At 43.0% G+C, this 25,982-nt stretch overlaps 1 protein-coding gene and 1 long non-coding RNA gene across 18 annotated transcripts in view; one reads left to right on the forward strand and one right to left on the reverse strand.

Moving 5' to 3' along the window:
- Nucleotides 1–21,912, forward strand: part of LOC130295178 (uncharacterized) — a 112,026-nt gene extending 90,114 nt beyond the window's left edge. For both annotated transcript variants that reach the window (XR_008848724.1, XR_008848725.1), the window contains exons 2-3: nucleotides 13,257–13,433; nucleotides 21,662–21,912. This is a non-coding gene — a long non-coding RNA (uncharacterized LOC130295178). The remainder of the gene's footprint in view (nucleotides 1–13,256; nucleotides 13,434–21,661) is intronic.
- The window catches only part of SLC45A2 (solute carrier family 45 member 2), a 178,537-nt gene that overhangs the window by 121,840 nt on the left and 30,715 nt on the right, over nucleotides 1–25,982 (reverse strand). For all 16 annotated transcript variants that reach the window (XM_056545440.1, XM_056545534.1, XM_056545408.1 and 13 more), the window contains 2 exons: nucleotides 14,471–14,656; nucleotides 6,594–6,919 (listed from right to left, as the gene is read on the reverse strand). In XM_056545440.1, coding sequence (XP_056401415.1) covers nucleotides 6,594–6,919; nucleotides 14,471–14,656 — 512 coding nt within the window. The remainder of the gene's footprint in view (nucleotides 1–6,593; nucleotides 6,920–14,470; nucleotides 14,657–25,982) is intronic.

A 25,982-nucleotide genomic window follows, 5' to 3' on the forward strand; every position in this document is an offset into this window, starting at 1 on the left:
AATGAGGCAGAAAATGTTATAGCATCAACGTACAGCCTGACTATATTTTACAATACTCTGTTGAGAGTTGTTTATGCTATATGCGTCTATAAGAAGCCATTCAGTGGTTGGGGTGTGATTTGGACCCTGCTTTGCTAACATTAATAAAAAAGAAATTCATGAAATCATTGTGAGAAATTGGAATCCTTCACAAAAATTCACAACAAGGTAAAGGGTGAACACATTTGTATGCAAGAACGTCATCCTCTTCTAGTCACTCTCTCGGACACATTCCCAATGTTTTCAGCATTATGTTACTTGCCAGGAGGCGGTGATGAGCAAATAACCCTGTCTGTGCAATAACTAAACTAAACATACTGCACGTGTTAATATTTGCTATTGCATTAGTATCTATAGTAAGACACGAGAGATGTGCATATTGTCATGTTACGGACATGGGCTCTGAAGAACCCTACATCCTGTGTGAAATACATATCTCTAGAGCTACAGCAATCCCATGACAACAAGGTTGTAACAGTATAACAGATATATATATCTCTGAGACCCCTACTAAAATGGAAAGTGAGGGCCCCCGAAAGCACGCTCCTTGCCAGAGTTATCCATGGAGACACTATCTATGGTAAACACCACGATTTGTGCCTCCAAAGCATGGATACATCTGGAAAATATCAAAATGACATGCGAACATGTGCCCCATTCATTTCAATGGCCCGAGCATAATCAGTTGGTGACTACGTTCGGGTAATTTCCCAAGCATATACAAGTTTTGGCTCCGACTGAGAAACGTAGCTTGCAGGGATTTTCAGTCTGAGACAAAATTCGGTACATTGGGAAAATTACCCGAACGTAGTCACTAGCTGACTACACTCGGACCATTGAAATGAATGAGGCCCATGCCTGTCAGAGTATGTAAACATCGGCATGTCATTTCCCTTACTTACCCATGCTTTAGAGGCACAAATTACGATGTGAACAAGGCATTAGTAGCAATTTTTTCCCTCGATTATGACCACAGTCATGTTTGTGGTCGTGGCTACAAGCGTAAGGAACGTACCTGAGGCTAATAATAATAAAATTAACAACAGTAATGACAGTAACAATGATACAAAAGGAGAGGAATAGAACAATAATAATAATAAAATAATCATAAGCATACTTACAGCGGTTAGATGTGTGCCCAAATCCACAACCGTGGGCACACCTATAGTGGGCCAAAAAACGTGCAGTAACAAGAAAACTGATTATTGCGTACCCCGTCCTGACCCCAGGCATTTGACCACATTGGCTATAGCGTTGGAGAACCATGCAACGAGGTGGAGGGACATATGTGTAATTGTGTTAAATCCGTGTCCCTGGCTGAAAAAACAGTGTAACCATACCTATTCGAATGAGGCAAACCTTGCCATGTTAGCTTATAAGGAGCCATAGGGGAAATGCCTGTAAAGGGCCAAAAAAAACAAAGAGACCTAGCATGTAATACAGTTAAGTATTTGGTATGGCTTCGTGATAACCCTGATGTGCCTTAAACATCCCCTTCTATTAACTACACCAATGTCTTGCTCAACAGAAAGGTCTAATCTGCCCACCTACATTAACAAGGCCGTGAGGTGACAGATCTTTACATAACCATCCTGCCTATATGGGTGACAGATCTTGAGTTAAGCAACGTGCCTTAAAAAGGGATAAGTCTCTACGTAACCACCGAGCCTGCCCAGGTGTAAGATATTTGCGAAGCCGCCATTCCTGTAAGTGACAGGTCATGACAAAACATCCCCCTATCGCCATGACAAACACAAGCATACCGGCACCTTCATGACAAGATGTTATTGCCCTGAAAAACGTGTCAGTAACAATAACCTGTATGGGGCCACCCCCTGCAGACGTGGCAGGCAGAATGGGTAAAGACCACTAATGCATCGAGATGTTATTGACCTGGAGACATGTCTGCAACAACAACCTATGTGGTGCATCCCCCTGCAGACGAGGCAGACATAACGTGTATACAACCATCTCATGTCGTGATGTTATTGCTCTGAAAAAAAGTCAGTAACAATAACTTATGTGATGCATCCCCCTGCCGACGTGGCAGGCATAATGGGTATACAATCACCTATGTATCACAACTCAATAGCTCCGATAAGTGTCAGTAATTATAACTATGCAGTGCATCCTCCTGCAAACATGGCCGGCATAACGGATATACACTTCCTATGTGTCACAAAGTTTTCTCTGAAGATGTGACAGCTAATATAGAGCATTTCCCCTGCAGGCAAGGGATGCACCATGAGTTTGCCCTAAAATGACTAATGCTTTGGAACCATATAGTCGGCATAGATGGAAGCTATAAACCCATATGAATGCTACAAATGTGCACTAAACAATTGCTCGAAAGGTGCATAAACTGAGAACCTGATATAACTGCTATGGCTGTATTGCACAGAATAAATGTTAAGAACGTTTGCCCGGTATAAATGCTATGACCTCTAACAAGAAGAAATCCTATGACATGAGATACGTGCCAGCGATTATAACTAAATAGTGAATCCCCCCCCCCCGGCATTTGTGACAGGCAGTATGAAACGTGTGCTCGGTATAACTGCTATGAACGTATGCACCGAACGAATTCAGTGAACATGTATTATAAGTATGTATAGTAAAAGGCTAGGAACGCGCACCCAAAGCAAGTGCTAAGCATAATAATTGTTATATACCCGAATGTAACGAATAACTAATAACCGAATACACCCACTAAACATGCTAACCATAAACACCGAATAAAATGCTAACCATATGTTCAGATTAAGATGCTAACTGTATGCACATAATAAAACATATGAACCGTATGCACATGTGAGACATGCAAACCGTATGCATTGAATAAACCAATCCAACTGAATGCACAGAATAAGCCATGCCAATCTTACACACAACATGCTAACCGTATGCAAGGAAAAGCTTCAAGAGTATGTACCGCCCAAATGCTATAACGTAACACTGAACAAGTGTAAATGCTGAACATGCACAGACTAATTCTATAACATGTATACAGAATATGCTATAACACTATGTACTAATTAAATACTAAAAAACATCTAAACATGCTTATCATAAAAACGTAAAAAATGCTAATATAGTATGCACAGACCAATGCTAGGAGGTATACACAGACTAGAAAGCTAAAGCATACGCACAGACTACTGCTATAAACGTATGTACAATATGGTAAACCTTGTGTACTGAATTCAATACCATAATCCAATAAATGCTATGACATACCGAGCAAAACGCTATAAACATGCATCAATAAGTACTATCCATATCAAATGCTAAACACATATGAACGCAATGAACATGTACCTGCTGTGAATGCTACGCACATATGCACTGGGTAAAAGCTTATAAACAAATGCACAAAACCCAAGACCATATGCACGATATTATAGCTATCATTTAGCGCATGTACAGTATGAGTGCTATGAGCATTTAAAATATGAATAGTAAGAAAGCTATGTATAAACAATATGAGTGTTATAAGCATATGAATAGTGAAACTATGTAGTAAATCATGTATGTACAGTGAATGCTACGTACAAGAAAGCTATGTAACAACAGAAAACCTACGAACGTTTGTACAATAAAAATTACCGGCGCGTGTACCGTTTAAATGCTAAAAGCAAATATTCAATATGAATGCTACAATATGAAAGTGTATGTACAGCACAAATGCTACTAGCCTATGTACAGCATGAACGTATGTACAATGTAGATGCTACGAGTGAATATACAGTATAGATGCTATGATCGAATGTACAACATAAATGCTATTAGCGTATGTACCGCATGCTACGAGCGTATGTACAGTATAAATTCTAAGAGCGTATGTAATAGTATGAATGCTACGAACGTATGTACAGCATAAAAGCTATCGTGTATGTACCGCATAAATGCTACAATCATATGTACAGCATAAATGCTACGAGCGTATGTACAGTATGAATGCTATGAGCGTATGTACAGTATAACTGCTATGAGCATATTTGTCCAGTATAAGTGCTATAAACATATGTACAGTATAGATGCTATGAGCGCATGTACAGTATAAATGCTATGAGCGTACGTACAGTATTAATGCTATGTGCGTATGTACAGTATAACTGCTATAAGCGTATGTACAGTATAACTGCTATGAGCGTATGTAAAATATAACTGCTAAAAATGTATGTACAGTATAGATGCTATGAGTGCATGTACAGTATAAATGCGTACGTACAGTATTAATGCTATGCGCGTATGTACAGTATAACTGCTTTAAGCGTATGTACAGTATAACTGCTATGAGCGTATGTAAAATATAACTGCTAAGAATGTATGTACAGTATAGATGCTATGAGCGCATGTACAGTATAAATGCTATGAGCGTATGTACAGTATTAATGCTATGCGCGTATGTACAGTATAAATGTTAAGAGCATATGTCCAGTATAAATGCTATAAGCATATGTACAGTATAACTGCTATGAGTGTATGTAGAATATAACGGCTAAGAACGTATGTACAGAATAAATGCTATGAGCATATGTACAGTATAAATGCTGTGAGCATATGTACAGTATAAATGCTATAAGCGTATGTACAGAATAACTACTCTGAGTGTATGTAGAATAAAACTGCTATGAGCATATGTACAGAACAACTACTATGAGCGTACCGTACATACTCTAGTATAAGCTGACCAGAATATAAGCAGAGGCCCCTAATTTCACCCCAAAAACCCAGGAAGAGTTATTGACTCGACTATAAGCCTAGGGTGGGAAATACATCATCCCGCCCCCCTGTCATCATCCCCCCCTGTCATCATCCAGACCCCCATCATCCACCCCCATCATTATCACCCCGTCATTATCTCCCCCCCTCATCATCACCACCTGTCAATCCCCTCATCGGTCTTCAACCTGCGGACCTCCAGATGTTGCAAAGCTACAAGTCCCAGCATGCACGGACAGCCATCGGCTGTCCGGGCATGCTGGGACTTGTAGTTTTGAAACCTCTGGAGGTCCGCAGGTTGAAGACCACTGCGCGGGCCTTCGTCATCATCCAGACCACCCCCCCTTTAGTTTTCTACTCACCTACCCTCGGTGGGAAGGAAGGATGAGCTGTGTCTAGCTATCTATGCTGCAGGGACCGTCCAGAGGGGAGGGTTAGTCGTTCCGGGCTGTACATTTTCACCGGGAGGCCCTCTTCTCCACTTGCTCCGGGTCGGCTCCGGACTAGTGACGTTGCCTTGACGACGACGCACAGGGACGTTCATGCGCATTAAAGTCCCTGTGCGCCGTCGTCAACGTCACTAGTCCGGGGCCGGCCCGGAGCGAACGGAGAAGAGGGCCTCCCGGTGAAAATGTACAGCCTGGAACGACTAACCTTCCCCACCGGACGGTCCCTGCAGCATAGATGGCCCGGACCAGCTCACCCTCCCTTCCCACCGAGGGGAGGTGAGTAGAAAACTGGATGATGACGAAGGCCTGCGCAGTGGTCTTCAACCTGCAGACCTCCAGATGTTTCAAAACTACAACTCCCAGCATGTCCGGGCATGCTGGGAGTTGTAGTTTTGCAACATCTGGAGGTCTGCAGGTTGAAGACCCCTGATGAAGGGATTGACAGGCGGAGAGTTCACTCGAGTATAAGCCGAGGGGGGTGTTTTCAGCACAAAAAATCATGCAGAAAAACTCTGCTTATACTCAAGTATATACGGTATGTAGAATAAAACTGCCATGAGGGTATCTACAGTATAACTGCCATGAGGGTATCTACAGTATAACTGCCATGAGGGTATCTACAGTATAACTGCCATGAGGGTATCTACAGTATGACTGCCATGAGGGTATCTACAGTATGACTGCCATGAGGGTATCTACAGTATGACTGCCATGAGGGTATCTACAGTATAACTGCCATGAGGGTATCTACAGTATAACTGCCATGAGGGTTTCTACAGTATAACTGCCATGAGGGTATCTACAGTATAAGTGCTATGAGCGTATGTACAAAACAACTACGAGTGTATGTAGAATAAAACTGCTATGAACGTATATACATTATAAATGCTATGAGCGTATGTACAGTATAGAAGCTATGAGTGTCTGCACAGTATAAATGATCCGAGCGTATGTACAGTATAAAAGCTATGAGCATATGTACAGTATGCAAACGAGCGTATGAAAAGTATAAAGCTACGAGTGTACAAGCAACCAACGCACGTACAGCACAGATGCTCAGTGCCCCTCTGAATCCGGCCTTGCAAAAATGAACGATACGCCCTGCCTTTGAGTAGGAGGGTGTTTATGTATACTATCGCCCCACATGTGAACAATATGGCCACGGTTATAGCGCATGCAATCAATGGTCATGTGATTAAGGCCTGCAGGGCTGCACATGCATAGAAGAGGGAGGAGAACTTTGGGGTTCTTGGACTTCTAGTCTGTCATCCCATTGACCACGCCTAAGTCAACCTAACCCCTGCCTAAAAAGGCAGACAAAAGGGAACAATAATTGATAAGACTTAACGTGAGGACAGGTAACAATAGCAATCTTTGTACCTTTGTGTCGTCTTCTTCCTCCTCCTCGCCTTGTACATAAGATATAGTTCTTATTCTGGGTTCCTTCTGCTCGATGATGTTCTTCTGTGTGGTGTCTGTAGACCCATAAGCGTTAAACACCTCATGCTTTAGGAGTAGTTTGGTCTCAGACATTTCATCTTTCAGCGGAGTCTCCGGAATGCTGCACAAATGTACGGCAAGAAACAGAAGGAAGACCGTGGCCGAGAAGAAAAAAATGACTTGAAATTCAGAACCCATCATTCTTCCCAGAAAGGTGGGTCCCCAGTCTATTGCTCCAGTGAGATAACCCAAAGCTCCTCCTAATCCTAAAAGACAAAAGCAGAGATATTTACAAGGTTAGGCTTACCAGGGGAGAATTTTATTATGTATAACAATATATATATGTTCCATCCCGCATAACGTCAAATGGATGGTGTCACGATCACACCCTATTGGTCCAGCCAAGACATTAGAGAGAGTGGGATGGTGCAAGGGTTAAGGCCACCAGACCTCTGGGTATCCACTACTAGTCCCAGCAAGTCACCAAATTAACCCTTAGATAAACGTGTTTTACCAGAGCCTCCTTAAGAAAGGCGAGCTCATATATTTACAGATCAAAGACCAGAGCTGATTAATTAAACATTTAATCTGATAAAAGGTATCACAGTGCTAAATATATAAAAAATACAGGAACAAATGACATACAGGTACAAAAATATATAAAAGAGTTTTGCAAGAAAAAGTTCAGAAAACAAAAAATGAAGTTCTTACAGCATGATGATATAGCCGTCCTTGTGAGTGAGTCCAGCTCTTGTGAGTCCAGCTCTTGTCAGCTTTGGGCACAGCCTTGAACACCCCGAGTCTAGCATTGTTAAATATTATATATCAGCCTTTTTGGAGGGAGACTCCATTCCCCCCCTCCCCTCTGATCCCACCAGGAGGGCATCTCTGTTCCTGGCCCTCTTATCTGGTTGATTATATGATGGGACCAGAGTGCCCCTTACATCCTGCTGTTTCAAAGGGCCTCTGACTTCAATGGAGATACAAACAAACAGCCAGACCCGCCAATAAAATGCAATACACAAAAGGATACACCGTCTGAATGACCTCTCACCCATGTCTTGGATAATACATCACACACAGTACACAAATAGGATTTTAATAATCATGCCTTGGGCCTGACACCTCCCCCTTAAGATGGGGACAGAGAGATCTTGCCTCTCCAGGCTGATAGATCTGTCTCCCTAAACCATCTATTTCTTTTCTTGACACCACAGGCCCTGCATTCCCAGGCAAAGATGGCACTGAAGGGGCCTATTTCCTGATTTAGCTGCCTTTTCTTTGCAGCTAAGAGCTGTGGATTGATCTCTACATCCTGAAGGGATCCCTGGCTCTTGGCTTCCTCCACTATGTCTAGTAGGGGATCACTACCCTGCCCTTCCTCTGGTGCACTGCATACACTGAGTACCACCTCCTCAGGGTCATAGTACACCATATTAATGTGGTACTGCCTCTGACCTTGCTCATCAAGGGCAACTACATATGTGGTGGGTTCTAGGCGCTGCAGCATGGGAAAGGGACCCTCCCAGGCAGCCTGCAACTTATTCTGTCTGATGGGGTTCAGAACCATTCCCTTCTGTCCCACTTCATAGACCCGGTCCCTTGCATTGTGATCATACCAGAACTTCTGCCTGGACTGTGCTGCTGTGAGGTTGTCCTGTACCAGCTCAGTCAATGCCTGCCTCTTGTCCCTGAACTTCAGAACATACTCCACCACAGAAGTCTCAGGGGCAGGTAGCCCCCCTTCCCATTCTTCCCTAACTAAATCTCGGGGTCCCCGCACTTTGTGACCATATAATAACTCAAAGGGCAAGAAACCTGTAGGCTCTTGGGGTACCTCCCTGTAAGCAAATAACAGATGGGGTAAATACTTTTCCCAGTCTCTGCCCTCCGATTCTACATATGTTTTTAGCATTTGTTTCAAGGTGCCTTTGTTACCGGACACTCTGTCCAACCAATGTAGAGGGTTGTGATCAGTTATGACAGTAAAATCCCTGCCATACAGGTATGGCTGTAATTTTTGCAAAGCCCAGACCACAGCTAGACATTCCTTCTCTATGACCGCATAGGCCACTCCCAAATGTCCTGCCAGGGGGGTCTCAAGGGCCAACCTCAGCAGCTCTTTCCTGTACTGCCTAGGAACCACTAACTGCCTTTCTCTATCCTGGGCCCCTAGCATGCCTTTGGAAAGGGACTCCCAGTACAAGATATCATTTTCCCAATATACCCGATGCCTATCTGTGTCAACACCTGTATGTTCAGCACGTTGTCCCAGCCCTTCAAGGGAAGGGGCACTGTGCAGAGCTTCCCGGAAATGCTCATTTCCCTCCCCCCATCTTTGGGCATCAGGAAGCACATTTCCCCCAGGTGAACTAGCATCTCCACCTTCCTCTCCCTCAGTTCCAGGCATAACAATGTTACAGGCATCATACACAGGGCTATCACTCCTCCCCTCCTCCTCCTCAGGCTCACAGGATAGGGACATATCACTCACTGCTGGTCCCTCATCCTTAACTGTCACCAGGGGCACACCAACCCCTCCCCCTAGCCCATCTCCACTAGGTTTTGGCATTGGCAATTCATTGTCACCACATTTTACAATACACCCCATTTCACTTTTGGAAAACATTACTGGTTCAGTCACAGGTAAACATGTATCAATCCCCTGCACTCCCTCCCAGTTACCACATTTCACTGTGTCTCCCAAAGTCTCACACAGTACCTCAGAATGAACAGGGCTCTCTCCTAGCCCATCCGGTGTGCAGATAGTGTCCTCTAGAGCATAATGACAAAGCATTCGACCCAAATCATTCCCCAGCAGAACATTAACAGGGATGTCCTCAGAGACCCCCCACCTCCCGCAAACCTTTTCCTGTACCCCAATCCAGGTACACATGGGCACAGCAGGCCGCACACCTCAAATTCCTTTTAAAGCCATGGTTCTTCCAGGGATGATGTCCTCTGTATCCACCACTTCAGGCCGCACCAAGGTAAAGTAGGCTCCAGAATCTCGCAAACCCACTGTCACCCGGTCACCCACAGTTACACTCTGCAGGTTATCCGCTCTTTTCTCCACCACTCCGGACACCAGAAGAACGGCTGTGTGTCCTCCAGCTACTGGTGGAGAATTATTTTTGTTGGGGCAAGTGGCACTCAGGTGCCCAATATTGTTGCATCTGTAACATCGGCGGGTGTCCCCCTGACCTAATGTGGCTCCTGTCACTTTTGGTGCCGATGGCAAGAATTTTCCGGCTGGCTTGGTGCTGCTGGTGGTGCTCTGTGGCTCCCCTCCAGATACTTGCTCCAGCTTGTGCAGATCCACGCTTTGCTGTTGGTGCCCGGTTGTTGGCAAAGTCGTCTCCAAGTTCTGCTGCTTCCGTTGCTGTCTTGGGCTTGTGGTCCAATATCCACTCTCTGGCTTCAAAGCTCCGTGTTTGGAGAAACTGATCCAGGACCATCAAGTCCTCCAGGGCCTCATAGGTAGTGACTTGTAGGCCCCCAGTCCATTGCCTGAATGCAGTCCTTAGCTGACCTGCATGTTGAGTGCAGCTTTCTGTGGCACTTTGTTGCAAAGTCCTAAATCTTTTCCGATAAGCCTCTGGAGTCAGATTAAAACTTTTTAGCAGGGCAGATTTTATTGCCTCATAGTCCTGGTCACTCTCAGAGGGAAGCGAAGCAAACACATCCAGAGCTTTCCCTCGCAGCTGTGGGGTTAGATATCGTCCCCACTGTTCCTTAGGTAGATGGAACTGCCAGCAAAGCTTTTCGAATCCCCTCAGGAACACATCCAGATCCCCATCTTTCTCCAACATGGGGAAATGTTCCAAGCGAGGTTTGTGGTCTCCTTGATCCTGCACATCACTCCGTGCGGATGAAGCATCCCCTCTCAGCCTCAGAACCTCCAGTTCATGTCTTCGCTGGGCCTCTCTTTCTGCGGCTCGTGCCTGGGCCTCTCTCTCTCTGCGGCTCATGCCTGGGCCTCTCTCTCTCTGCGGCTCGTGCCTGAGCCTCTCTCTCTGCAGTTTGGTACTGGAGAAGCAGTTGGAGTTTCATATTGGCATCCACATTCCCAAGGTGTTGTAAGGCAGTCCGCATATAAGAGTCCAAGGCCTCATGTGGAGTACTGTCCTGATGGGGAGTAATGTTGTATTCCCCAGGAGATATCAGTCCTTGGATGGCAGTTCCAGCTGTAGGACTTTGCCTCATGTCACTCAGCTCTTCTGCACGGGCATCATACTCCACAAGATCAGCAATACGTTGTTTCTTGTTCTTTCCTGCAGTAGGGATGTCCTTTTCTTGGCACATTAGCTCCAGTGCAGGCTTGGACTGCTTGCGATATGCCTCCATATTTCCGAGATGAGACAGAGGAGGTAAAACAGGAGATGGGGAGGACAGAACTGTCTTGCACTCTTTTTGTATGTCTTTTAAACCAGCACTGAGCTCTGTCTTTGGACTTTACACACAAGAATATGCATGCAATTTCTTTTTTAGTGCTAAGATTTCCTTACAGGTAAAATCCAGCAAGCACTAAAAATCTCTAAATATATCCCGACGCTGCCACCAGTTGTCACGATCACACCCTATCGGTCCAGCCAAGACATTAGAGAGAGTGTGATGGTGCAAGGGTTAAGGCCACCAGACCTCTGGGTATCCACTACTAGTCCCAGCAAGTCACCAAATTAACCCTTAGATAAACGTGTTTTACCAGAGCCTCCTTCAGAAAAGTGAGCTCATATATTTAGAGATCAAAGACCAGAGCTGATTAATTACACATTTAATCTGATAAAAGGTATCACAGTGCTAAATATATAAAAATACAGGAACAAATGACATACAGGTACAAAAATATATAAAAGAGTTTTGCAAGGCAAGTTCAGAAAACAAAGAATGAAGTTCTTACAGAATGATGATATAGCTCCAGAGTCCAGCTCTTGTCAGCCTTTGGCACAGCCTTGAACACCCTGAGTCTAGCATTGTTAAATATTATATATCTGCCTTTTTGGAGGGAGACTCCATTCCCCCTCCCCTCTGATCCCAACAAGGGGGGCATCTCTGTTCCTGGCCCTCTTATCTGGTTGATTATATGATGGGACCAGAGTGCATGACTTCCTGCAGCTTCAAAAGAGCCTCTGACTTCAAAGGAGATACAAACAAACAGCCAGACCCCCAATAAAATGCAATACACAAAAGGATACACCGTCTGAATGACCTCTCACCCATGTCTTGGATAATACATCACACACAGTAATAATTTATAATACACATATAGGATTTTAATAATCAGGCCTTGGGCCTGACAGATGGAGATACAGTATTTCAAATCAAACTTAAAGGGGCACTCCGCTGCTCAGCGTTTGGAACAAAATGTTCCAAACGCTGAAGTCGGGAGTTCATGACATCATAGCCCTGCCCCCTCATGTCGTCACATCCCGTCCCCTTAATGCAAATCTATGGGAGGGGGCGTGACAGCTGCCACGCCCACTCCCATAGATTTGCATCTGAGCAGTGGAGTACCCCTTTAAGACGCGTTTCTAATAAGTCAACTAAAAATATAGTTAAACTAATGTTTACCCATCCCTTTATGTAAGGGTGGGTTTTTTCTCTCTCTCAACTCCCATGCAGGTCTATGGGACTTCCGTAACATCTGATCGCGTTATTTTGAGGCTGCAGAGATTGCCCAGGACTTTTAAACATTCTGCTGACTGTCCTGCAGATACAGAGAATGTTAGTGCAGGTGACAAGATATGAGTTTGTGGTATGTGGTTGGAATGTGAAATTATATAAAGATAGATACATATCTCAATGTATGTATCTAACAGTTGAAGATATTGGGGGAGATTTATCAAAACCTGTGCAGAGGAAAAGTTGCCCAGTTGCCCATAGCAACCAATCAGATCGCTTCTTTCATTTTTCACTGGCCTTCATAAAAATTAAAGAAGCAAGCTGATTGGTTGCTATGGGCAACTGGGCAAGTTTTCCTCTGCACAGGTTTTGATAAATCTCCCCCATTATGATTATCCTTAATACACATGTAACAGAAATGTCAATTTGAAATATAGTTAAATTAGTTAAAGTTACCCTAAACCACCCCCCTCCCCCTTATGCTAGGGTAGACTTTTTGTCTGAAGCCCCATGCAAGTCTATAGGCCTTCATTACATTTCCTGATTTCTGATTAGTCTCGGGCTGCAGAGATTGCCCGGGACTTTTAAACATCCTGCCGACTGTCCAGCAGGTGCAGAGAATAGTGCAGGGGACGAGATATGAGTACAAGATATGAGGTCAGGGTAAGAGGACGGGTAGAAGGTCAGGATGTGAGGACGAGAGCACCGTAGTTGCCTTTCCTCTGCCACAAGGTTTAGGAAAAAAGACCAGGCAATGCCAGGTACTCTCCTAGTTCTCTATAGATTCATTTTATTTTGGAGATTTGAGAGACTATAGTTGTAAAACTTTTATAACAACTTTAACTTCTTTTTCCACATACTTGTAAGTGAATAAAATGAGATTTTTGCTAACAGCTTATTTAAAATTGAGAGAAATAGACTAAATCTCTGCAAAGGATTTCAAGCAGAATGTAATAATGATATTTATCTTTACTTTTCCAGACAGCTTAGTGTCAGATGACGCAGTACATGTCGGCTTCTCCGAAATTATATAGAATGAGGAGAAATTATACAGAATGAGGAGAAAAGCTGGGGGAGAACACAAGGGAAACAAACCGGAAAGAAAAAACACCAGATAATCAACTGTGTTACACATCATAAACACAAGGAAAGGAAAAGGTAGTATTCCTATGTGGACTTTTCAGCATTTCTTTGAACTCTTAAAGGGGTACTGCAGTGGAAAATATTTTTTTGCCAGAAAGTTAAACAGATTTGTAAATGACATCTTAAACATTAAAAAATCTTTACCCTTCCAGGACTTTTTAGCAGCTGTATGCTACAGAGGAAATTCTTTCCTTTTGGAATTTCTTTTTTGTTTTGTCCACAGTGCTCTCTGCTGACACCTGATGCCCGTATCAGGAACTGTCCAGAGCAGGAGAAAAACCCCATTGCAAACCTATGCTGCTCTGGACAGTTCCTGACACGGACAGAGGTGTCAGCAGAGAGCACTGTGGACAAGACAAAAAAGAAATTCAAAAAAGATAATTTCCTCTATAGCATACAGCTGCTAAAAAGTACTGGAAGTGTAAAGATTTTTTAATAGAAGTACGGTAATTTACAAATCTGTTTAACTTTCTGGCACCAGTTGATTAAAACAAAAATGCTTTCCACTGGAGCACCCCTTTTAAGGGTGCTCTCTTTTAGGCCTTATCATTGCTGCAGTTATTTTCTCAAAATTCTTTTTTTTATTTTTTTTCATTACTGCGTTCCTGCTGTGGAAAAAGTCCAGGAACTCTGTTCCCATGAGTTCCTGCAGGACTTGAGCCCTGTTTATAACCTCGTTGACATCATGCCAAGGTATGTATGTACGTGTTTTTTTTTTTTTTGCACATTGTAGTCATAGTCGATACTGAATAAATCGTGATGTTTTGAATATTTTGTTTCCAATTTTTCATCATTTGCATATCATTACCATACTCTGTTCTATATCATATCATAATGTATTGTATTTATTTTGATAATCTGGAAACATTGGAAGAAGCGGACAAACAGATAGGACGATCACTTGGCACAGCTTACATCTATAGTTTACAGACTGGCGCCGGTGTTAATACAATCACAAGTTGGGCACGTGTGACCCGGTCACATGATCAGAGCGCATTCCTTTCCAGATGAAATGTTTAGGAATGAGTAAAGGCCTGAAGGAAAGTCCTTACCAGTGAGCAGCGCGTGGTAGTGCAGTCCTCTCTCCTTGTCCTTGTGCGAGCACACATCAAACAGATAGGCCTTTATGGGTCCATCGATGAAGTCCGCAGCAAAGTCAAACGCTACGACTCCCAGCATTGTGATGACAATAGCCCACGTTCTTTTCTCAGAGCTGTCGATGTTATTCCTAAATACAGCTGCAATAGAAGGAAAGAAACGACAGGTTTATTTAGATTATGATTTAGCAGAGCTGGATTTGTTATGGAACAGTTTCTTGTCTGCGCTGTGATAAGTGGTTTATCAATGTAGGAATCAAAAAGAACACTGTGTGAAAATATGGCACACACGGAACTACTACTCCCATTCATCTGGCATATGTTTAAAGGGGTACTCCGGTGGAAAACAATTTTTTTTTTTAATCAACTGGTGCCAGAAAGTTAAACAGATTTGTAAAATTACTTCTATTAAAAAACCTTAATCCTTGCAGTACTTATTAGCTGCTGAATACTACAGAGGAAATTCTTTTATTTTTGGAACACAGAGCTCTCTGCTGACATCACGAGCACGGTGCTCTCTGCTGACCTCTCTGTCCATTTTAAGAACTGTCCAGAGTAGGAAAAAATCCCCATAGCAAACATATGCTGCTCTGGACAGTTCCTAAACTGGACAAAGATGTCAGCAGAGAGCACTGTGCTTGTGATGTCAGCAGAGAGCTCTGTGTTCCAAAAAGAAAATAATTTCCTCTGTAGTATTCAGCAGCTAATAAGTACTGGAAGGATTACATTTTTTTTAATAGAAGTAATTTACAAATCTGTTTAACTTTCTGGCATCAGTTGATTAAAAAAAATAGTTTTCTACCGGAGTACCGCTTTAACTTTCTGGCAAAAGTTGATTTAACCCCTTAAGGACTCAGGGTTTTTCCGTTTTTGCACTTTCGTTTTTTCCTCCTTACCTTTTAAAAATCATAACCCTTTCAATTTTCCACCTAAAAATCCATATTATGGCTTATTTTTTGCATCGCCAATTCTACTTTGCAGTGACATTAGTCATTTTACCCAAAAATGCACGGCGAAACGGAAAAAAAATCATTGTGTGGCAAAATCGAAAAAAAAACCCGCCATTTTGTAACTTTTGGGGGCTTCTGTTTCTACGCAGTGCATATTTCGGTAAAAATGACACCTTATCATTATTCTGTAGGTCCATACGGTTAAAATGATACCCTACTTATATAGGTTTGATTTTGTCGCACTTCTGGAAAAAATCATAACTACATGCAGGAAAATTTATATGTTTAAAAATGTCATCTTCTGACCCCTATAACTTTTTTATTTTTCCATGTACAGGGCGGTATGAGGACTCATTTTTTGCGCCGTGATCTGAAGTTTTTATTGGTATTATTTTTGTTTTGATCAGACTTTTTGATCACTTTTTATTCATTTTTTTAATGGTATAAAAAGTGACCAAAATACGCTTTTTTGGACTTTGGAATTTTTTTGCGCATACGCCATTGACCGTGCGGTTTAATTAATGATATATTTTTATAGTTCGGACATTTACGCACGCGGCGATACCATATATGTTTATTTATTTATTTTTTTTACACTGTTTTATTTTTTTTATGGGAAAAGGGGGGTGATTCAAACTTTTATTAGGGAAGGGGTTAAATGACCTTTATTAACCCTTTTTTAAAAAATTTTTTGCAGTGTTATAGGTCCCATAGGGACCTATAACACTGCACACACTGATCTGCTATGCTGATCACTGGCGTGTATTAACACGCCTGTGATCAGCATTATCGGCGCTTGCCTGCTCCTGCCTGGATCTCAGGCACGGAGCAGTCATTCGTCGATCGGACACCGAGGAGGCAGGTAAGGTCCCTCCCGGTGTCCGGTCAGCTGTTCGGGACGCCGCGATTTCACCGCGGCGGTCCCGAACAGCCCGACTGAGCAGCCGGGTCACTTTCAGTTTCACTTTAGAAGCGGCGGTCAGCTTTGACCGCCGCTTCTAAAGGGTTAATACCGCACATCGCCGCGATCGGCGATATGTGGTATTAGCCGCGGGTCCCGGCCGTTGATGAGCGCCGGGACCGACGCGATATGATGCAGGATCGCGGCGCGATCCCGCTTCATATCGCGGGAGCCGGAGCAGGACGTAAATATACGTCCTGCGTCGTTAAGGGGTTAAAAAAAAATCCAGTGGAGTACCCCTTTAACAGTGTTGCTTTTAGATTGGTGGACTTTCCCTACCATTGATGGCATTTAGTGAGAGATCAATATAAAAAAATAAAATAAAGTAAAAGTAGATGAATAGAGACTAATGCATTTGACAGACATATAGATACAGCTGCAAGAAAATGTAAGTGAATCCTTTGGGATTTCTTCCTTTACTACTAATAAAGCATGGTCTGATTCTTCTCCAAGCCACAATTGTAGATAACTAGCAGAGTACCCAGTGTTGCCCATTCTTTCTAAATCTTGTGGGAGAGGAAAAACAACAACGACGCGCTAGTCCTCATCAAGTCTTCATATACAGACCTTCTATCATGACATTATATCCCGTCCCCTGCAACTATTTGCTGCACCTGCCAGGCAGTTGGCAGGATGTTTAAAAGTCCTGGCCAATCTCTGCAGCCTGAGAGTAACAAGATAAGGAGTTGTTAGGGAAGTTCCATAGACTTGCATAGGACTTGCATAGTTCCATTTGACCAGCTGACAAATAAGCAACTTGTGCCAAGTTTCAATAAAATATCTCCAGCCATTCGGAAGTTATACTGGAAGATATATGCATGCATATACGATACTTACATGTTGAGGAGATATATGTGTGTGTGTAACCCTATTGGATCACTGTTGTGTATTATCCTGCAAATTAACTGAGCAGTGACTAAAGCTGGGGAAGGAGGAGTTTTGTCGACATGTGCTCATGGCCATTTTGGATTTTTCAGTTCCAACAGAGCTAAGGCTTCTTTCACACTACAAAATTACAATAGAAAACTATAGGAAACACACCAATTGGGCTCTAGCTATCATAAAATCAAGTCAATTTTACTTATGCCAATACAAATAATATAAAGCGAGTTAAAAATAATTCACAAAAAATTCACAAAGTGCCAAATTAAAGGGAAGGGGATAGGATAACAGGTGATTACCTACACTGAGAGCCCTACCTATCTAGGTAGGAGACTCCTATTTCTACGTGTGGATGGGGATAGGAAAAAACAACAAATATGGCTACTGGTAGATGATTGGTAGACCTCTCTTTCCAACGCGTTTCACCCATTAATATTTGGGGTTGATCAGGGATGAGAGGAAACCACAACCATTTACAAACAGATGGCGATGATCAAGATATAAGATTATAAAAAAATTATGGCACATAAGATAATTATAATGATGAGAATAGTGATAGGAAAACTTGTTGATATTTAGCGTCAAATGGAGTCATATGTTGTGTCTGTCAGAATTGATTGTAAAATGTCAGTCGGTTGGTCATAGTTGGTATATAAGGCTCGGTAATCAACTCTTAATGGATATACATGGATATACATATACAATGGATATAACTTCTGGTCCATGGCGCGCAGAGATACGCCCCTTCCGGTACCGTGAGGCACATCATGGAACGCATCAGGAGACACGATGCTTCCGGTCCATGAAGCGCATGTTGGAGCGCATCATAGGATGAAAGCATCAGTTCCCTGTAGCGAATTAAGAGAGGGCAGCTCCCGATGTGGGCGTCGTTTCCCAGGCAACAGGAGATGGCTTGTGCACGTCCCGTCATGTATGCCGGAGTCTGCGTATGAGATGGAACGCAAACAGAAGATATGGAACGCAAATTCATGGAAATTAATAGGTAAAGATTAAGTAATTAAGAGAAACATCAAGCTGGTACGAGAGGACAATGATTTAGAGTGCCCAAATTGTTATATATAGACCAACTAGATGTAATACTTAGACAGGTCCATCCAGGAGCAAAAAATTTTTTATAGAAAATGGAAAATAGACTCAACATAAGACTCAAAATAAATAATGATATTCGATAGATACATAGTGATAAATAAATAATGACTGGGATATTTAGAAATATGACAATTAATAACAAGAGAAAAAGAAAAAAGCAGAGAGAGAGAAGAAGAAATTTTAGGACTAGAATTAGTCACTTAGATGAATGAACTGAAAGATAACGCATCATTTAGACCTAGTGGGGCAACCGTCTTGAGGCGAAAGATCCATCTAGCCTCTTTTTGGAGTAGCCTTTGGTCAAAGTCACCTTCCCTTTTGTCTATCTCCACAATCTCTATGGCTTGAAAGGAGATATCAAGGGGGGGGGGGGAGAGAGTGCAACGGTGGGTATGCGTGTGGTTAGATAGGGTCTTTTCTCTTTTATTTCTAACATCTCCCACATGCTCTAAGACATGACGTCTAAATTCCCTTGAAGTTTTCCCCACATATCCTTTCGGGCAAGGTCATGATGCCAAGTATAATATAACTGACGTTTTACAATTTGCGTAGTTGTAGTTTTTGAATTCTTGATTATCCGTGTATCTCCTGAAGGTTTTTGATACTTTGATATCTTTACAGGCTTTGCAGTCGCCGCATCTATAAGTCCCCTTGATTCTGTGATCTAGCCAAGTAAAATTTTGGGAGGGGGAGTGAAGTGACTGTGTACTAGCAGATCATTTAGATTTTTATCCCTTCTATAAGAAATTGTTGCTCTTTCTTCCACCAGCTGGCCAATCAGTGGGTCCGATGTTAAGATAGGCTAATAATGTTCAATAATTCCTTTAATGTTCATTGCCGCTGCATCAAACGTTGCAATAATACATGGGGGAATAGAGGAATTATTACTCGTGATCTGGGTTGTAGAAGATCTTTTCTCTCTTTTTGTTTCTTATCTTGATAAGCTGATTTTAGAATTCTGTCAGGGTACCCTCTCTCCTTGAAGCGTGACCTCATTTCTAAAGGTGTCACGGTTCGGCTGGCAGGAGGTGGATCCTCTGTGCCAGAGAGGGATTGGCGTGGACCGTGCTAGTGGACCGGTTCTAAGTTACTACTGGTATTCACCAGAGCCCGCCGCAAAGCGGGATGGTCTTGCAGCGGCGGTAGTAACCAGGTCGTATCCACTAGCAACGGCTCAACCTCTCTGACTGCTGAAGATAGGCGCGGTACAAGGGAGTAGACAAGAGCAAGGTCGGACGTAGCAGAAGGTCGGGGCAGGCAGCAAGGATCGTAGTCAGGGGCAACGGCAGGAGGTCTGGAACACAGGCTAGGAACACACAAGGAAACGCTTTCACTGGCACAATGGCAACAAGATCCGGCGAGGGAGTGCAGGGGAAGTGAGGTATACATAGGGAGTGCACAGGTGAACACACTAATTAGAACAACTGCGCCAATCAGTGGCGCAGTGGCCCTTTAAATCGCAGAGACCCGGCGCGCGCGCGCCCTAGGGAGCGGGGCCGCGCGCGCCGGGACAGGACCGACGGAGAGCGAGTCAGGTACGGGAGCCGGGGTGCGCATCGCGAGCGGGCACCACCCGCATCGCGAATCGCATCCCGGCTGGAGGCGGTATCGCAGCGTACCCGGTCAGTGGATCTGACCGGGGCGCTGCAGTAGCGAGGATGTGGCGAGCGCTCCGGGGAGGAGCGGGGACCCGGAGCGCTCGGAGTAACAAAAGGATTGATCATCTGAACTGTTCCTACGTACACGATAGTACTGTCCTTTTGGTATGCCTTTTTTGAGTGGAATGGGTGATGACTTCCCATTTAAGCAGGGTATTCCCTGCAGTTGGTTTTCTGAATATCTTTGTCTTTATTCCTCCATCACGGTTCCGTTCACGGGTTACATCCAAGAAATTCAATGTATTTTTATTGATCTCATAGGTAAATTTAAGACCAATCTCATTATTGTTGAGTGTTTCTAGAAGTTGATTGAATAATTGAGGAGTTCCTGACCATATTATAGCTATATCACCAATATAGCGAGCCCATAGGACAATGAAGTCAAGGAACTGGGAGTGATGGTCACTAAACACGATGGTCTTCTCCCACCAACCCAGGAGCATATTGGCATAAGTTGGGGCCACTGGAGACCCCATTGCCGTGCCCCTGAGTTGGTGGTAGACCCTCACGTTGAAAATGAAAAAATTGTGCGTCAGGAAAAAGGTCAGGAGAGAAAGGATGAAATAATTGTGTGGGACCAGATGGATACTTCTACTTCTCAAATAGAATTCAATAGCTGAGTGTGGAATTGAGCTAAATAATGATTCAACATCAATAGCACACAACCAATGATTTGTTTTCAAGAGAGATCGAGTTTAAGAAGGAGGTCCGTCGTGTCTCATGTATGATGGTAAACTGAGAACGAAAGGCCGGAGTAACGTGTCTAAATAAATACTTGCATTTTGTATAAGGTCGTTGACACCCGAAACAATCGGTCGACACTTTAGGGGAGATAGTCCCTTGTGGACCTTAGGTAACCTGTAAAATGTTGCCAGGCGTGGGTGAGATGGCAACAAAAAAAGGATAGTTCTTGATCATCTATGAGATGAGCGGCTTTTGCCTACAATAGAATATTTTTAAGCTCATTATGGTATTTACTCATAGGATTAGTGCTAAGTACCTGATATGTAGTAGGATCTTGTAGAATTTGGAGGCACATTTTAACATAGTCCTCCTGGTCAAGGATCAGTAAATAGCCGCCATTGTCTGATGGTTTTATAACCACATTGTTGTCTTTTTTCAATGATTTAAGTGCACAAGATTCCTGGTAGGACATGTTGTGTTGAGACACCCGAAAATTTGACAAATGCATTTGCTCAATGCCTCGACAGACCACACCGACAAAAGTGTCGATGGAGTCGTGGTCACCCACAGGTGGGTATTTTGTATTCTTAAGTTTATGTTTGGTAAAAGGACGTTCACCAGGATTCCTTTTGTCTGAGAGGAGGGAGCTAAGTGCTGTAACCCCCTCTAAATCTGAAGGTGATAGGCCCAAATCTAAACAAGTATGTTTCTCTTGTAACTTGAATTTTTTTTTCCATCTTACTTTACGGCAAAATAAATGAATATCCTTGATCCAATCAAAGGTACTCGGCATAGATGTAGGGACAAATGATAATCGTTTCTGAAGGAGAGATAATTCTGCATCTGTAAGTGTCCGTTTCGACAAATTAATAATTAAATGATCTGTATTTTTTGTTACTAGTTCCAGGGTAGAGGTTCCTGTAGACTTCTGTCCAAAAAAGATAAAGAAGATGAAGAGCCTGGCGCTATGATCGAGCATTGAGGCTGGGTGGTCAAGGATTGGAGCTGGGTGGTTCCATACGCTTGGGAGGAAGATGATGGTAAATAGGATCCAGATCCAGTTGGATTTGCTGATCCCCCCCCTCTTCCTCTTCGGGTCCGACCTCTGCCTCTTGGATTGCTGTTCCATTGCCCCCCATGTCTGGTTTTATATGGTGACCTATAGCCTTGATTTCTTGACCTGAGTCAGAATAATCCGTTTCGGAAGAGGAAATCTCCGTATTGGTGGCTCTATTAGGATCTTGATTTATGAACGTATACGCTCTATTGTCTTTAAATTCTGTTAAATCCTTTTTGAATTGTTTATGTTTCCTATCTTTGAGAAAAAACTTTATATTTTTCAATATTGTTCTGTAGTTCTGTTTCCTTTTTGATGAAATCAGGTTCACCCATCAGAGTATTATCTAGTTTAATAAGATCCTGTAGCTTCTTAGTAGTAGTGTCCAGATGTTTTTTCTCTTCCTCCAGAAGGAGTTGCATCAATATAATAGACGAACTAGTAGCTTCCTTTTCCCACTTGGTCATGAATTGTGGAGTTCTTGATCAGGTTGCTGGTGTCAAGGTAATCCTAAGTCCTTTAGGGGCAATGTTATTAAGAATATAGTTTTCTAATGATTTTACTTCCCACCAGAATTTGACCTGATCTTTATAGACGTTAGGTAATTCTTTAAATACTGTAGTGATAGTAGGGATGGTTTTGCTGGTATGGATAAAATCCTTCTATGAGAAAACCTCCCTGCTTCCTCTATCCAATTACCATCCAGATAATTGGTTGCCATAGCCAAATATCACCGTTGATCTATATAGATTGAGACCTTTTCAGGGCCTCACAAAGAAATTCAAACAGACAAACACGACGTTGGGTAAAGGTATAGTGGCACCCCACAGCCACTTTGATAAATATATCCCTTTGTAAAATAGCAAAATACAAAAAAAAAACTATAGGAAACACACCAATTGGGCTCTAGATATCATAAAATCAAGTCAATTTTACTTATGCCAATACAAATAATATAAAGTGAGTTAACAATAATTCACAAAAAATTCACAAAGTGCCAGATTAAAGGGAAGGGGATAGGATAACAGGTGATAACCTACACTGAGAGTCCTACCTATGTAGGTAGGAGACTTCTATTTGTACGTGTGGATGGGGGTATGAAAAAACAACAAAGATGGCTACTGGTAGATGATTAGGAGACCTCTCTTGCCAACGCGTTTAACCCATTAATGTTTGGGGTTCATCAGGGATTAGGGGAAACCACAACCATTTACAAACATTTACAAAATTACTCAGTTTTAAAGATCTGTTCGAAGTTCCATCTGAAAATCGGCTATGAAACGGCAGTTACAAAATCCTATACGGCAGTTAGAAAATCCCATTATAGTCTATGGGATTTTTCGAATAGCCGTTTTAATGCACTAATTCTCCCGTTATTATCGCCCGTCACAAAATAACAGCCTTTATTAAAAACGGGCGATAGTAACGGGAGAATTAATGCATGCACTATTTCTCCCGTTCACTCGCCCGTCACAAAATAACAGGGTAAGGAGTTATTTTTCATTAAAGGAGAACTCCGGTATGGGTGGGAAAAAACAAATTATCCCCTATCCTAAGCATAGGGGATGAGTGTTAGATCGCGGGGGGTCCGACAGCTGGGGCCCCCCACGATTCTCCTGTACGCGGACCCGGCTCGCTCCTGCTCAATGCAGGAGCCGAGCGTTTTCGACCACAGCCGAAGCTGCGGCCGAAACGTCCCCTCCATTCACTTCTATGGCAGGGCTGGAGTGCTGCCTTTGGCAATCTCCAGCTCTGCCATAGAAGTGAATGGAGGGGTCGTGTTGGCCGCAGCTTCGGCTGTGGTCGAAAACGCTCGGCTCCTGCATTGAGCAGGAGCGAGCCGGGTCCGCGTACAGGAGAATCGCGGGGGGCCCCAGTTGTCGGACCCCCCGCGATCTAACACTTATCCCCTATGCTTAGGATAGGGGATAAGTTGTTTTTTCCCACCCATACCGGAGTTCTCCTTTAAATAAGGCGATTCACAAATATGTTAGGAATCACATAGGCTAGCACAAGGGGGCACTCTTTTTGGAAATGACAGTGCCCATTTAAAGGGCTACTCCGCTGCTCAGCGTTTGGAACAAACTGTTCCGAACTCTAGAGCCGGGAGCTTGTGATGTCATAGCCCCGCCACCTCATGAAGTCACATCACGCCCCCTCAATGCAAGTCTGTGGGAGGGGGGGGGGGTGACAGCTGTTTGTTCCAAACGCTGAGCAGCGGAGTACCCCTTTCATGGGTCCTTTGGAGATCCATACATGTTTTTTTGGGGTGGTTGGGGGATGATGTCAGGTATTTTTTTCTTATATTATTGAAAATAATATAAGGTGCAATAAAATAGATTATTGCTAAATTGTTTATATCCTTTAGGTAAAAGCAATCTTTACCTTAATAATGAAAGGTTCCTCGACTGTTCTCCTATTAGTTTCAGGGACTTAATGAAAGGCTATGTGTCACTCATCACCCCGAATCACTAACAAGACCAGATAAAGGGCACCAAATCCCCCAGTGCGGTGAAACCTCTTCCTATTATATACGTGTGGGATGACAGGCAGCGCTAGATTTGCATACACAGCGCCAGGGGTTAATGTTTATGGAGCCGACAACATATGTTTTCCCGTATTTTGACATTTTACTCTTTCATTTTAACTGAAATTATTTTTGATGAAAATGGCCTTTTGCTCTATGAAATGTTACCCTGTATGTTCTGTAAAGAGGAAAATTGTTTCACGCAGATTACAGAATCCTATATATTGGAATTATTGCTGATCTTTCTGCCCCCCAAAAATTCTTAGAATAGATGAAGCCAGATGCTGCTGCTGCTGCTTAATTAGGTGGCTAAAAATAACCTGAAACAGCGCCACTCCTGTCTGGTATTACAGCCTCATTCATGTAAATACCGAATTGTGGAGACACAAGGACATTAGTGGTGCAGTTTCAGAGGGGAATTTTTTTTTAAATTTTTCTCTTATCTAAAGGTAGGTTTACACATCAGAATCTCAATTTGGAAATTCTGCTGCATCACTCAACATTGGGCAGATATTTCCGTAGTGTGAACATACACTAAGACAACCTTCTGAGATTTACCAGCCGTTTAGGCCACATGACCTGTTTATTTGACACATTCTCAGTGAAGGAGCTCTCTCTTCCTCTAGCACAGTAGACAGTCACAGCACAATCTCAGAGATCTAGCTAAACAATGACAGGAAAATTTAGGGTATGTTTTTTAGGCTATGTTCACGCAGCAGAATTTCTGCATGGATTTCCACATGTGTTTATAGCCTTACTAACTTCACTGGGATTCAGCAGTCACATTAAAGGGGTATTCTAGTAAAAAAATTAAAATAAAAAAAATTATATCAACTGGCTCCAGAAAGTTAAAAGGGGTATTCCGGGTTTATACATCTTATCCCCTATCCAAAGGATAGGGGATAAGGTGTATGATCACTGGGGTCCCACCGCTGGGGACCCCCGGGATCTCTGTGCAGCCCCCGGCATTCTGTGCCGGGCACTGCTTCCGAGACAGAGACATGAAGTCACGGTCACGCCCCTAGTGACGTAATGCTCTTCATTCATGTGTGTGGCGTAAATGTCTGGGGCTGCAATGTCTGGGGCTGCACGAGGTTGAGGGGGTCCCCAGTGGCGGGACCCCTGCGATCATACATCTTATCCCATATCCTTTGGATAAGATGTATAAATCTGGAATACCCCTTTAAACAGATTTATAAATTACTTCTATTAAAAAAAATCTTAATCCTTCCAATACTTATCAGCTGCTGAAGTTGAGTTGTTCTTTTCTGTCTGACAACAGAGCTCTCTGCTGACACCTCTGTCTACCTCAGAAACCGTCCAAAGCAGGAGAGGTTTGTTATGGGGATTTGTTCCTACTCTGGACAGTTCCTGAGACAGACAGAGGTGTCAACAGAGAGCACTGGTCAGACAGAAAAGAACAACTCAACTTCAGCAGCTGATAAGTATTGGTAGGATTAAGATTTTTTAAAAGAAGTAACTTACAAATTTGTTTTAACTTTCTGGAACCAGTTATGAAAAAAGTAAAATAAAATAGTTTTTTTACTGGAATACCCCTTTAACACTGAGGAATCTTCTCTGCAGCAAAAATTTTGCATTCCGAAAAAATATGTCAGATCTTATATTTTTCCGGAATTC

Source organism: Hyla sarda, chromosome 1 (genome assembly GCF_029499605.1).
Source record: "Hyla sarda isolate aHylSar1 chromosome 1, aHylSar1.hap1, whole genome shotgun sequence".
Lineage (NCBI taxonomy): Eukaryota > Metazoa > Chordata > Amphibia > Anura > Hylidae > Hyla > Hyla sarda.